Source organism: Lepidochelys kempii, chromosome 6 (assembly GCF_965140285.1).
Source record: "Lepidochelys kempii isolate rLepKem1 chromosome 6, rLepKem1.hap1, whole genome shotgun sequence".
Classification (NCBI taxonomy): domain Eukaryota; kingdom Metazoa; phylum Chordata; order Testudines; family Cheloniidae; genus Lepidochelys; species Lepidochelys kempii.
The window spans coordinates 33,131,437-33,146,439 of NC_136385.1; the positions used below are offsets into that span (position 1 = coordinate 33,131,437).

General features: G+C 39.1%; 1 protein-coding gene across 1 annotated transcript in view; it reads right to left on the minus strand.

Moving 5' to 3' along the window:
- Window positions 1-15,003, minus strand: part of INSC (INSC spindle orientation adaptor protein) — a 136,807-nt gene that overhangs the window by 66,949 nt on the left and 54,855 nt on the right. The window contains exon 7 of the mRNA XM_073350627.2: window positions 2,020-2,145. Coding sequence (XP_073206728.1) covers window positions 2,020-2,145 — 126 coding nt within the window. The remainder of the gene's footprint in view (window positions 1-2,019; window positions 2,146-15,003) is intronic.

Sequence of the window (15,003 nt, forward strand, 5' to 3'; positions counted from 1 at the left end):
CCAAGCAGGACCGGTGTTAGACTTGCTGGGGCCCAGGGCAGAAAGCCGGAGTCCCACTGCATGGAGTTGAAGCCTGAGGCCCTCAGCCCCGCCACCTGGGGCTGAAGCAGAAGCCTGAGCAACTTAGCTTAATGGTGCCCCTGTGGTATAGGGCCCTAGACAATTTCCCAGATTGCTACCCCTTAACTCTGGCCCTGGCTTTTATATGCATAAAACCAGTTATTGTGACACAGGTGGGCCGTGGAATTTTTATAGCATGTTTGGGGAGGGTCTCAGAAAGAAAGAAAAACGTTGAGAACCTCTGGTATAGGGGTCTGTCGTTTTCTTTTTCGTTTCCAATTTCCTAAGCTCCCTCAAATATGACTCAAATTCACTATCACCCAAGTATGCTCTCCTCGTAGAAGTCCTATTTTTCCACTATCAGCATGAATTAACTCTTCTGTTTCCTCATTAAATCATATCCGCCTAAATAATCATTATTGTAGATCTATCCCCTTTAGTCTCCATTAAACATTTGTTTAGTTGTCTTACTTTTCTTTAGCTTCTCCCTTTTCCAGCTACACCTCGCTTCTTTCTCCTCAGGGAAAAAAACAAAAAAACAAAAAAACCAGCTGCCTCTGCCACACATTACATCACTAACAATTGAATGTTCTTGTCACGAACCTTAATTCCGTTTAGCCAGACGGAGGAAACGAAACATCTCAACTCTGGCCCTTAATGGACAAGGCACAGATCCTGAGAAGGTGCAGATTTAGGGAGTGAAGGCCCAATTGACAAATGAGCTGGTGAATCCAATGGTAAAGATCTCAGTTAAAAATAGTCAAACCCCAGCAGAGAGTTGATTTTGTCCAAACTTGTCCTTCCCACCTCCTCTCCTCATTACAATCAGCCCATAGACATATAAGCACAAGGACAACTGCTTCTTCTTGGACTTCTGCAATGTCATCTTAATATTTGGTATGTCCTATATCAAGGGACTACATCCTGACTTTGCCAGGGGATGGCCTAAACTAGATCTAACAGGTTGTTTCCCCTCTAGCAGTTTTGTTGCCACGATTATTACAAACGTAATGGGTGAACTCTTGAGACTTCTTCCTTTGTTAGTCTGAACTAACACTTATTTCAACAAAAATGTGAGAAGTTATCATCTTCATTAAACCTAGGCTTACAGATTTAATTTTTGCTGCAGATGTGCTGTCATACTTTGCTTGAGTTCTGGGCAGTAAATTACAAGACATGTCAATGTAAAGTAGCAGTGAAATCATTTATCATTAACTTGAAGAGGCACATTATTCAACTGTAGAAGATGAGTGTTTTATGAAACACAAAGGATGAGATCATGATTTAGTGACTGGTAGAAGTGCTCATTTTCCTAAATATAGAAGTGTACTTTTGTGGGTGATGGTGGATTAAAGTATAAGCAGTCCAAATAATTTTGCGGGATAATGTTTTCATGTCAGCTATCAGTGTTAAAATGGTCTTATGACATGACTTATTGCTTATTGGTGCCTCTTCCTAACATTCAGCTATTATATTTGTCTCTATACTAATACAATTATACCCCTTATATGTCACCTCATTACTACAGAGGTGCTTTGCAGGGATGTCAGAAAAAAGGGCTTAAACATGTTTAAAGCTCTCCACATTTCAAGGGTTTGGGTTATTTGGAATATGGAGATTTCTAAACAAAGACTTTAGCAAGTTCAGAGGTAATTACTTCAATAATTTCTTGACACAGCCATCAATGCATCTACTTGCCTTATGGAAATTATCCCTACTTAGACAGATCATTTGTACAGACAATTGAATGGGATAATGTTATTGCTGAAACTAATAGTGTAAACATTGAAGATGTGCTCAGTGTGGGAAAATTGAGCTCATCACCAAGCAGGGTATCAAACACAAGCCTGAACTGAATCCAAACACATTCCCAAGTTACCAATTACTAGATGAGATTAATGATTGGACTCCACTGTTCTTGTTGAACAATCACTGTAAGGAGCATTGAAGTAACAATACCTTTTCCAGCTGGTGAATCCCTTCCTCCACACAGCATATAGATGCCAGTGTTCTGAGAGTCTGGGGATAAAGGCACCTGAAACAATCCTGGCGGCAGATCTTAAAGAGAGCAACAACACCTCCTTCCTGTAAGAGGAAAGCAAACACAGATCAACAACACTAATGACGACTTTGCACTTCATTGTTCTTTTTTTAAGATCAGGGATAATAAATGTTTTTTCAGTAATTTCTCCAAATTAACTACTGCCACAACAACAAAAAAGGTGTTAAGATTGCACAGAGGAGTCAAATTGATTAGTGCTTATAAATTAGGAGATGAAAGAGTAATGTAGCCTCAGCGGGAGGTGTGCTTAAACTATTGACTTTTACCATTTACAAACACCATTTTAATTAAACTTGTCATACAAGTGAAAATTATACACAGAATTATCATTAGAATTTCCAGTCTTGGGGTGGTAGCAATATTAGCTTGAAAAATTTAGCTGGGGAAAGAAGAGGTTCTGCCAGTAAATATTGGTTTTAGGGGAAAAATAAGAAACCCACTGCAAATACTTTACAATCTTCCAAATTTCTGAGTCTCTCTCTCTCTCTCTTTCTCTCTCTCTCACTCTCACTCACACACACACACACACACACACACACCATTATTGGCCTCATATGTTGCCAAAATGTTACAGGGATGCATTAGAGATTTATGTATGTGTGTATCCATACAAGTGATCATCCTTAAAACATATCCAATTTTGCCTTTATAAAAAGATAACATTATGGCACTTTTCATTACTATTCCAAAGGACTACTATTAATGTAAACACCACCTTTCAAATTCTGGGATTTCACATGAGAGGCAAGCTGTTCATTCTGAGGCCCAAATGACTGAGAAGACCTAGAGTATTAAGTCCAGCAAGGAGACAGACATCCTTGCATAATATCTAAACACATGCAAGGGTGTGAGCAGTAGTAAAAAGGAAAAAAAAAAAGTTAGGAATGGTGATAGCTGTTAGAGAAGTGAGGGGGAGCAGAATCCATAAGGAAGATTGCACTTGAGGAGTGATTGGATCTGGGGAAGACTCTGATGAAATTATGTAAACCCGAACAAAGATCTGGGTTCCGGTTGGGCATTGGGCAAAGCTAGATCTTACTTTGCCTAAATAAGTTTTCCCATCCCTAACATAATCATGTATATAATCATCTCTCAGACATACAGATGGTGCTTTGGTGCAGTCAGTCTTCTCCCCAAGTCTCTTGGTCCATTCCTCACTAAGTGGATACACACACACACACAGGGGGTGAAACTATCCCAAAAGGATATTAATGAAAATATCAAATACTGACATTCTGTTAAAATAGAGACTAATGAGAGCTGCTACAGAAAAGCTTAAGAGAAAAAGGTTGACCTTGTGATTACATGCACTGGGACTTGAGAAACTAGGCTCACTTCCCAGTCCTGTTACACACTTGCTTGTGTGACCTGGGGCAAGTCACTCACTCCCTCTGTGACTTAGTATCTCCATTTTGCTGATGGGAAACTAACACCTCCTTTCTCCTACTCTGTCTGTCTTGTCTATTTACATAAGGTTGAGTGTTTCTGACTACGTTTTGTACAGCTCTTGGTTGGGGTCTGTAAGTGCTATCACAAAACAGGTAAGAGTCACATCCCATATGACTCTGAATAACGTTGCAAACTCAAGAGATAAACGCTGATCCATTGACTGATTCCTAAAAATTAGTCAGAAGTATTATTAAATCCTACCCTTTATAAATCCTCAATTGGAGACAAATCCTGAGACAATCTGAGCACCTACAACTCCAATTGACTTCAGTGGGAGATGCATGCACTCTGAACACTTTAGAATTTGACTGAGTTTCTCCATTTTTCTGTGTATAGTTGACATAATGAACGACATCATTAATAAAGAGGAATAAATGTAAATATAAATTTTAAAAATCCAGACACACACTCACTTTCCATGTTTTTATCCTATTTTTATTAATTTGTTTCAAATGTTAAGGCAGTGCTTATACTACATATTGCCTTCAATTATGTAAAAGCAAAGATAATCAAGATGGAAGCATTTGAAATGTGTTCTCTCTTTTGTTGACAATAGATGAAAGAGCTTAGCCTAAAGCACTTGGAGATTCCAGGAACTAATAAAAATAATCAAACATGAACCAAATGACATTCAGTAAAGGTAGAAATCCTCAGGCATCTTCCTAAATACGCCTGAAAGGTCCACGTATTAAGATATTTTTCAATTTCACAGAACTGTCTTTTTGGTGTGGTTTTTTTCTTTGTTTTCATTTTTGTCTTCTTTTACTACTTGTGATGCCTAGAAATACTGTGACACACAGAACTTTATTGACATGGGGGTTATGGCATGAATATGAATCAAACATTGATTTCTGGAATGAAAATAAAATACTGTACGATTTTGCAGGCTCTATATATGAAAACAATACAAACAGTAGAAGAGTTTGTTTAGAGTATCTTAAATCTAACAAAGTGACACTACTTGAAAAAACATCAGAATTTTGAAAGATGAGCTCTGAATAAATCAAGGTAGAAATTTTATACTGTGCCTTTGGCTATGCATGTGTAATTTCCACTGATATCAATGGAAGTAGTATGCATGTATTTGAGAGCAGAATTTGCTCCTACAATCATCATGACAACGTATATAAAGTATATACACTGCAGAAGCACAAAACCTACCACATAGCTCATTACTGAATCTCTAAAATTAATGAAGGCAATATACTAACAAAATTACTTTATGTTTCAATAATACCTTTCTTCCATCAAAGGATATAAAAATGCTTTTCAAATATTAATTAAGCTCAAAACACACCAATGAAAAAGATACAGTAGAGTTAGTGCACTGCACTTTTTCTAACCCCAGTGCAATCAGGCATTTGATTATTTCAGATTCTAAAGTCCTTGCAGTTTGTCAGATACAAAGAGGACACACTGAACATTGCTCTTTATTGAAGATCTGTATTTCTGTACTTCAGTCTTAATAAGTGAATGTTTAGAATGGATGACACAACTAATTCCCAAACAATGGTGGCACATTTATTGCAAGCTTTCTGTGTGATAACAGCCATCCTGCTTTTGTCTAACATGGGCAGAACGTGAGTTATCGACAACTTGCTCAGCAGGATATACTATCTATTTGTTTCATAGCTATGGGCTGTATTGAGATTGAAGAGATGTAAAGTGTTGATCATAAGTAATGAATCTAGGAAAGCCAAAAAGGGAGATTTCTGCTTCTGTACTGAAGTTTGAGATAAACAAACACCAAACCCAAAAGCTCTCAGTTGCTCCTGACTTCAAGGGGAGCTGAAGACTCTCAGCACTTCCCAGGATCTTGCAAGAACAGGTATCTGCACCTTTAATACTAATTATAGAAGGATTTAGCCTGATGGAGATTAAAATACGTAATAATTAGAGATGTGTGAACTAATTCAGAGAAAACAAGGAAGTTGAGCTCACAGAGCTGTGCCTGTTTCCAAGAGCTTCTGACATATCTAAGCCCACTTTCCCCTTTCCCACCCAAATTCTTGCTTGAAACCTGAGCCAAACTAAATGTACCAAAATGTTCCGGCAATCAGAATAGCATCTTATATTGTCTTCAGTTCCTCTGAGTACTGTAGGGACTGAGCACTCTGGGGCATAATTAAGGGGCTTGAATTAGAATATCAAGCCCAGTACTGGCAGCTTCACCCTTAGCATTTCTCTCTTGTAAGGAGACTATTAGCACAGTATTAAATCACAAGCCATTAGTATTACCCCTTAATTGTTCATCTGGTAATTAGATTCACTTACAGCAAGTCTGTTTCTTGAGTGGTATTTTTCCTTTATTTATGTACTATTTATTTGTTATTGGCTTTTGTTGGTTCTTTTAGCTGTCATGAAGCAGAATTAATTTAGAAACAATCTGTTTCACGTAAACCAATTTTCCACAAGTGCTAGACTCCATGGGTAAGATTTATAACTCAGGTTGTTGAGGTCTCCCTATGATCTCAAAGCCTAATGACTGATTTTTAATGATCATTCCATGATTAATGAGTCTTGACATGGAAGGTCCAAGGGAACAAAAATATAACAGACATACTGTAACAAAGAGAAGTATTTTGTGAAAATAGCCCTGCAATGGCCAGACAATGATACAGCCAGTAACTTATGCCAGGCCCTTGCTTTAATTCTGTTTGCTTTTAAAAGTATATACACATTAGTAGGGTCTCCATCCCATTGTCACCATGGCATGTACATGTACACACATACACACAAAATGGATTATTGTCCAAAACTTACAGCCAAATCCTGGGCTTTTTCTTTATTCAGAATAACACCACCACACACAAAACTAGTTTATCTGTTCCTAGGGTTTCCCCTTACAGGACTTCCTTTCTCCCTCCCTGTCTCTCATTTGCTTTAGAGATGCTACTTTTAATACTGCTGAGTAAGCACTAAAGTGACCCAACTGATCTTCTGCCAGGCTGGGTCAAAAGAATAACTCTTTCCCACCACACAGTTTTAGAATCTGACATAATGGCATGAACACTCTAGGTTTCACAAAAAACTGAAACTATTCGTTTCTAATTAATATAATGTGCCTTCAACAGGAATAACAGGCCAGATAGGTTTTCAGTTTGGGTTTTTTTTATTTCAGAATCTTTTAAACTTTAGCAAAGTAACATATTGAAAAAAAAGAACAAAAACTCCACGAAGAATCAAACAAATCAACCTCATGCAACTAGCCATACAACCTTACCATGGTTTTAATGCCCTAGTTCTTAGATAATCTGTGAAACCTGAAATGGGGGAGAGATGGAGGTGGGGGAAGAGGGCACAGACATGGGATGGAGATAGTAGATTCTGATGCTCAGGGAAAATGAGTCTAAAAGCTGCATGAACAATTTTGTGTGTTTGTTTGTTTATTATAAATTACTATCCCTCCCCCCCCCCCCACGCTAGCTTTCACCAGTGAATAGTGGCTTGAAATAGGGCTAACGTGAAACATCAATATCTGAGGGGTTTGTGTGTGTGTGTGGTGCTGAGATTTCACAAAAAAATACATCAATTTTCACCTTGCTACTGAAGGAAATCGTGGACTCATTTCCAGGTTCCTTTTGCCCTGCACCTCAAAAAGTCACTTATGCCACTGCACAGTGAATACAAAAGAGACATAAAAATACTGCTATTCTGATCTGGTGTGTGCTCACTGTGCACTGGTGTAAGTGACTAAACAAGATGCAGGGTGACAGAGAATCAGGCCCAATAAGTTGTAGTGCATGGGAGAAATAATGATACAACTGCGTGATGCATCCACTATCCACATTTTTTTCAAAGAAGAAACATTAAGTTGGCAACATCTAAAGGTTCTTTGAGAAAGGGAACGTTTCTACTTCACTGTTTGGAACATATTTGGCACGAATTGTGCTACTGCCATATAAATATTAGCCATAAGTGAGTGGGTAAAGAACCTTCTGACCTTAGACAAACCACTTTTTCCTCAGACTCAACCCTGGGGTCGCACAATGGTAAAGAAGCCATTTGAAAGGATGCTTCTGACCCATTTGACAGTTCCATGTTTGCTCAAATAAGGCATTTTAACATTGTTTTATGGACACCACAGAGTGGAGCTCAAATACCAATTTAGGACAAATTAAGCCTCTCATGTTGTTGCCAGTTTCTACCAGTCATTCAGATTGCACTTGTAAGCAGAGTCTGGATGAGTTCTCCCCTGATATCTAGTGGTGAGGTGTGGGAAAAGACTTCAGAAGCCGATCTCGTTTGCATGGACACACCCACCCTGCCTAGGTGCTCAGCATGATGGGACTGCTTGCCCAAATGATCACTTGTGGCTGGTGTTGGATCCCCAGTCTCCTTATTATTGGGGCAGGCGTAATAAAGGGTTGCTACCCTTCTTATGTGAACCGAGGGCAGCAGAACTGTACCTGGCATACCCCAATGGAGGGACTGACCCTCAACTGAACAGCATGCGCTAGACTGGGTTCCAAAGACCAATGAGTTGTGAGATGGTGGAGACAGGTATGTGTACCTGGTGGTGTGGGCCCCGTTTAAGAGTCCCAGACACTATTTGATCCTTCCTCTTTCCATGGTTTAATAAAAAAGCTAATTTAGACTCTATTGAGAGTCTTGTTACATGCTGCAGAGCTGAAATCACTGACACCTAGGTCTAAGTATTAGACCTACTTTGGGACAGCGTCTCTATTGCAAGAGACTGCCCATGGTAAACCAGCAGTGAGGTTCTCCCACGAGCAGCTGAAATCACTGAGAGCTGAACTCACCAAGAGCTGTGTTAAGTGTGTGTGGGAGCCCTGAAGACATCTTGATGAGCGGGTAGCTGGTGGAGAGGCATGTCAAGTGGCTAGGAGGGCAACTGGTGGAGAGACGTGGCAAGCAGCCAGCAGAGAAGCTGGTGGAGAGGGCCAGAGCAGACCCCCACAGAGGTGTGGTGTCAAGGCTGATTCCCCATTCTGGCACTTTGAGTGCAGAAGGTGGAGGCCTGCAAGGACTCTAAAAATTAATACTTGCCACTCCAGGCTTGTATTAAACTCCCAAGGTTACAGCTTTTCTCTGACCTTGGATTGGCAGATGCTGCTACCCCCTAAGGGCAAAACCCCTTTGAGAACCCAGGAAGGCGCACTTGGAAATTCCTTCCTTTCCTAAAGCCTTTCACCCGCCGTCCAGGGAAGAGCTGAGAAAGGGAAAAAAAAGGAATCAGCTGTTGCCACCAGCTAATTAAACATGTGCACAAACCTTTTATGTCACAAAAATCCAATTCTTTTCTTAAAAAAAGGTAAATTTTATTAATTAAAAAAAAGAAGAAAATACATCTGGGAACTTAGGCTTTTGCTAGATTTAAAAAAAAACCCAACTACAAGGATCAAGAATCAAGAATAGCTCTTTTGAGGTCCAGCTTAAAGGTTACAAGCAAAACTAAAGCACCTGAGGTTAACACAAAGGAATCCATAAGCCATAAAGAAATAAAAGGAATAAACCTAATCGCATCTTTCTAGACATTCCCTGATTTACTTACATGTCTGGGGTTTCAAATGAGTCATTTCTGGGTACGGCACTGAGGATTTTTCATACCTGGCCCAAGCTTCTCACAGCATAACTGCTCCCTGTCTGCCTCTCCCAAAGAACAGACAAACAGACAGACAAAAGGAAAGTCTTGTTTCAATTTTAAAAAGTTCTAGCCTTCCCATTGGAACTGTGCAGGGAAATATTCTTTGTACTCTCTACATCCTGCCTACCAACACAAGACAGGGATAATCTGTTGCAGTGTGTATTGTTTACCTTTAATATCAACATCTTGTATGCTTTGAGTGACAACATGGAGTTAGGGACTTGATCCACATCTAGCCTGAACCATGTTGGCAGCTCTGTCCTAAAATTGCACCCATTGATGTTAATAGGACATTTGCCATTAAACTTTACTGGGGGCAAGATTAGACTCCAGATGAGTCAGCATGACAACACTGTACAGGCTGGATTCATGCATGCATTTTGTAGGGATATTTGGTATTAGCAAAAGTCATTTGTTTGCTAGAATTAATATTTATTATTTAGGTGTATTTGTAATTACAGCATAAAGCTGTTTGTGTTTCATAGAAAAACTCTGCTCTTAGCAAAGTGAACAGCACATGGATCAGTTATTCAGCCTTATAAAATCTCCCTCACAGTTCAACAGTTTAGGGACTGGCTTTCAGAAATGCTGCTCTCACACAATTCCAGTTAAGTCAAGGGGAAATGGGGGTGCTGAGAACATCTGAAAAATCAGACCCATCAGAATGTCTAACACTCCTTCCCAAGCACAGATGAAGATGCATCTTTGTGTGTCTACGTTCACTGAGGCTACCAATGTGGCCTAGCCACACTGCTACAGGTTATATTCTTGTCATTACCCAAGGTGGCTTGTCCATGAAAAGTACTTTAATGAGAGACTCCCCCCACCCCTCCAAAAAAAAAAAAAAAAAAGCCCAGGGTACTGTAGGCAGTGGTGATAACATTAGGTGGTTTCCCTCTGAGTCAATATTCTTTGAACCAAGGGTGAGCATCATGTAAGGGGCTGCTGTAATTGCTTGCGAAGGCCCTGACCTTCATGAAATTAAAGATTCCATAGCACTCAACCTAACATTCTGGCCATGGTAATAACACTCTACCTGCCTTCAGCTCCCCTGTGGTTTGTGTGTTGTTGCAGTGTGCTGTTAAACAGTTGTGGCATTTCACTCCCCAGTGTGCCTTCACTTCAGTGGTAGATGGAGATTCTTTTTTATATGGAGTCTGTATAGTCTTGGGCCTTTGTTAGAGGGAATCAGTGGGAGTCCCAGGAAGCATTCTGGCTGCCTCAGAATGTCTCTTAGAGCTCTGGGGTTTAGAAACTAGAATGGGAGCTCTGCCACCTTTCTACAGGATGATACATGTTCTCCTCTGACCTTCACTGGTAAAGTTCTGCTGGCCAATGTGGAACCATGTGCTAAGTCTCATTCTAGTGTCAGTAACAAACTTGTACTGTCCTTGCATTCAGGAAGTGAAAGTACTTGGTCTGTGGTTTGCCTCTGCAGAAAGGCAAAAAAAATAATAATAAGGAGTGGAGGAAAGACTCTCTCTCTCTCTCTCTCTCACACACACACATCTCCCCTTCTGTCCACCTGAGCAGGTTCAAGATCATCATCATCTTACCATTGGAAATAGAGATCAGTGAAAAACTGACCAGTTTTGCTTACTTTTCTAGTCACAGCATTTATGCAAACACACTGAGATTTTCTCTACTTTCTTCACTATTTGAAATATTCAGTCATGTCCATGGCTTGCTTTCTGAGAGTATTCAAACACAAAAGCTTAAAAATCGTTTTTCCATGAGTATTTATAGTAGTAAATAGCACACAAAGGGTTGCAAATAAAGCCAAAGTGAATCCATTTAAAAACACAAACAACTATGTGAGAAATATTATTTTCACTATAGATCTATCTTACCTTTTGGTAAACTAGCATTTTATTTTCTTACATGGCACTTTAGCCCTTTTTATACATGTGCACGTATTTGTGTGCATGTGGCAGTTTAAAAATGTATATGGTGTTCGTATTTACTATATATTAGGGGACATTCATGACACCTTTTTTTTTAAAGTGAACATACACAGGGCCCGATTCACTACTGCCCTGCACCTTGTGTAGTCTTTTACACCAGTGCAAATTGGGTGTCAAATGCTACCAAAACTGAAGATCATCATTTTGCACTAGTGGAAGTAACTGCTGAGTCACACCACATCAGCCCACAATGTACATGTTTGTAACATTATACTAAATGCACCTGCATCATGTTCGCATTTCTTTTCACAATTGTAGAGATAAGACTGGACTTTTTAAACAAATGTTTATTTTGATAACATTAAACCCAAACCCAATATGCAATTAATGCTGTCTACAGGAGAGCTCTAAATAATTTGATAGGTTACCAAAACAAACTTGGCAACATTTCAACTATGGATTTTTAGATCAGGCCATACTAATGGTTCTGCTTCCTTAAAGGATGGACAAGCATTGGACTGAGTAATTAATTGAATACATCACAGTAACATATACAGATGTTGGGTTGCATTTGAAACCCAGCCAAATGGCTGCATTTTAGAGTGTGCAGATTTTCCTCTATAAAGCTGTGACATACTTTGCCCTCTTATCCCTTGTATAACCAATATTGATAGCTGCAGGTAATCACTTCAGTTCTAATACGCTCTGCAACGTTCATTAGAGAAACAATCTCTAGTTATAGCAGACTGAACTGAGGCAGCTAAATGACAGCAGAATTTCCAGAAGCACCGTAGAAAACCTTAAAGGTCTCATTAACAAGGAGACAGAAGGCAAAGGTGGTTTTAAGCCACCTTTCTGCTCCATAATCCCGGGACTGGCTAGAGGCCTAAAGAGGCACTTGCGCCAGCTTATAAATCTCCTGAGAGGCCATTATAAGTTCCAATCTATAGAGCACAGTGTGCTTCAGCCCGTGAAACATCTTCTCCCACTCCCAGTACAATTCCTGCCTCAGGAAGTGAAAGAGAAGATCATGTCATTTGCTATGCTGGCTTGTATCAGCTGGGGATTCCCTCACATTGAGAGAATACTTGGCTGCTCATTTAGAGTAGATGTAAGGATCCTTGCACCCTCAAAATCTATCTCAGACTTCCTGTGTCTTTGGGTAGGTTATTTAGCCTTTCTGTGCCTTAACTTAGGGCAGGTCTACACTATGGGCCTAAGTTGACCTAAGTTATACAACTCCAGCTACTTAAATAATGTAGCTGGAGTCGACATACCTTGGGTCGACTTATTGCGGTGTCTACACTGCACTGGGTCGATGGGAGAAACTCTCCCGTCAACTTACCTTATGCTTCTCGTTACAGTGGAGTACCAGAGTCGATAGGAGAGCGATCAGCAGTCGATTTAGCGGGTCTTCACTAGACCCACTAAATCACCGCAGTGTTGATCCTCTGTAAGTGAAGACAAGCCCTTAGTTCTCTATCTGTAAAAATGGGGATAACAATACTTCCCTTCCTCACAGTGCTGTGTTGCGAGGATAAATACATTAAAAATTGTGAATCACTTCGAGATTTGCTGATGAAAAGTGCTATATGAGAGTTAAGTGTTAGTATTATTACATGCCAATAGAATCCTCTTTGTACGAAAAAGCCATTCTGCATAAAATGGGTTGTTTTCCTCCCTCCACTGGGCTCTATGCAGATGCATCTTTGCCAATTTCCAGGAGCAGAGCAGGGGGGATACTACTCTCCATTACATTTTAAAGTAAAGATGCTGCTCAATAATCATATAAATATAGTAGCACACTTGTTCTTCTTGGTATTTTGCAGAGCTATTGAGTTAAATGTTTAACTTGAGGATTTAAAGAAAGTTTATTAAGTGGTACAAGATAAGTATATTATACTAGGTTGTAAGGGAAAATGAACTGCAATGAGGCTAACAAAATAAAACTGTTTTTTTGTAAACTCTATTAGTGCCCAACCTACTGGAAGTATTTTCATTGACATCAGTGGGCTTTGGATCAAACCCTATGTTACTTGTTCATGGTTTGCCAATATTTATACAGATCCTGAAAATGTATGTTAGAGAAATTGACATCAATTAAATTATACAAATAGCATAGGATACCAACATACAATGGGCAAGCCTCCACTTTCATTGATAGACTAAACTAGTAATTGTTGTTTTTACTTTAATTTGAAGTCACACAAACTCTTTTGGTGTTCATGTATTATTTATTCGGCCATGAGTCTCTTAAAAGACATATCTTCTCCTGGGGTTATTATTTTCTTTTAGATTTGAAAACAAATTTATAAATACAGGTTTTTAGTTCTTTTGACAGCATACTGTCTTCACTCTAGTCATAAACTAGCACTCTTCCTTGAAACTCCTTTTGGGACTTCAAGTAGAGTTTAACTGCCTATACCTTACAATGCATCTTCAGTTTTAAAAACATAAACAAAACGTTTTAAGCCTACTCTTTATTGATGCTAAATGTTTCTAAAAGCTGCTAAAATGACTGACAGATAAAAATGAATTCTTCATGCGTCTACTGCCCTTTCCTGTTGAAAATGATGATCAGTTAAATTCCTACAGAGTGTCAGTTAAATTCATACATCCATCCAGAAATTCAAAGTTTTATCAATCAATATGTCTCAAAAGAACATGATGCTCCTTTTATATCTGATAAGAAATAATGTCTTGATCCAATTGAAATTTAAGTGTTGTCAATGGGCAAAAGATAATTTACTACAAAAATGCCTGGATTTATTCTTGTAATGGCTTGTGGAATTAAACAGCTAAGCAAAACACATAATAAATTTAAGATATCCACAGCTAGTTGCAGATTTAGAAATGGTAAGGAAACTAGAAACGTGAATGGTCCATTCTCCTCTTGTCCATGTCCATGTAAGTTTCATAAATATTAATAGATGCTAGGCCTGAATATCAAGGGAACAACAGACTCCTTTATTCTCAGATATCCTTCAATTCATGGCAGAATTCCCGCTGATATCAATAGATGTTGTGTACAGACTGGGGTTGTATATGGCATATGATTTTTGAATGGCACAAAGTGAATTTTCAAAACGCTGTTCTGGAGTAAAATAAGAGTAGTTTTCACTGAAGCATAAAATTCCAGTGGACAGTAGGTTAGAAATTACAGCGGTCACTCTGATGCCTAGTACACAGTGTTTGGGGTGGTGAGGATGGGAGCATACACTATTAAGAAGCCCATAACAACCCGTAACTCATCAAAAGCCTATCCCTAGAGAATAGACGACAAAAGGTTAGCCATACAGGAAAGCAGCCAGCCCTCTCTATCCAATTCATGCACCAATAACAAGGCTGGGTTCCAGTAAGGCCGGTTCTTCTGGGTTGTCATCATAATACAGTGATGTGATGTAATTATCCCCTTAACAAACATGCTGTGTTCTATTTGTGTTCAGACTGAATCATGGCCTATTTCAGGAGGGTTTAGAATTCCACCATTACCATTCAGCTCTTCTAGCCGCACAGATGGAAATTTAAGGGGGAAAATATTGAATTAGCGCCTCATGAAAAATTCAACCTCTACATAAATAGCTACATTACGAACACCACAATTACACTTAAAATGTCAGTACTGAGATAGGGTCACATGTTCCATGACACCTGCAATGCAACAGCATCTGTGCCATCCTCTACCCAGCTGCCACTCCCCTGTATGTCCGTCTCTTTTGATATTTTTAAATTAAAAAAAGAAAAACATGGTTTCTTAAAGTAAAAATTTATTTTTTCATTAAACTGGATTAGCTGAAATAAAAAGTTCCAGCCTGCTGCACTATAGAATTTCATATTACAACCTGTACAGTATGTTTATCATAAATGTCCAATTAGTAACTCTAAACCAACCATTCCCATAATACATGGTAATTAATCCA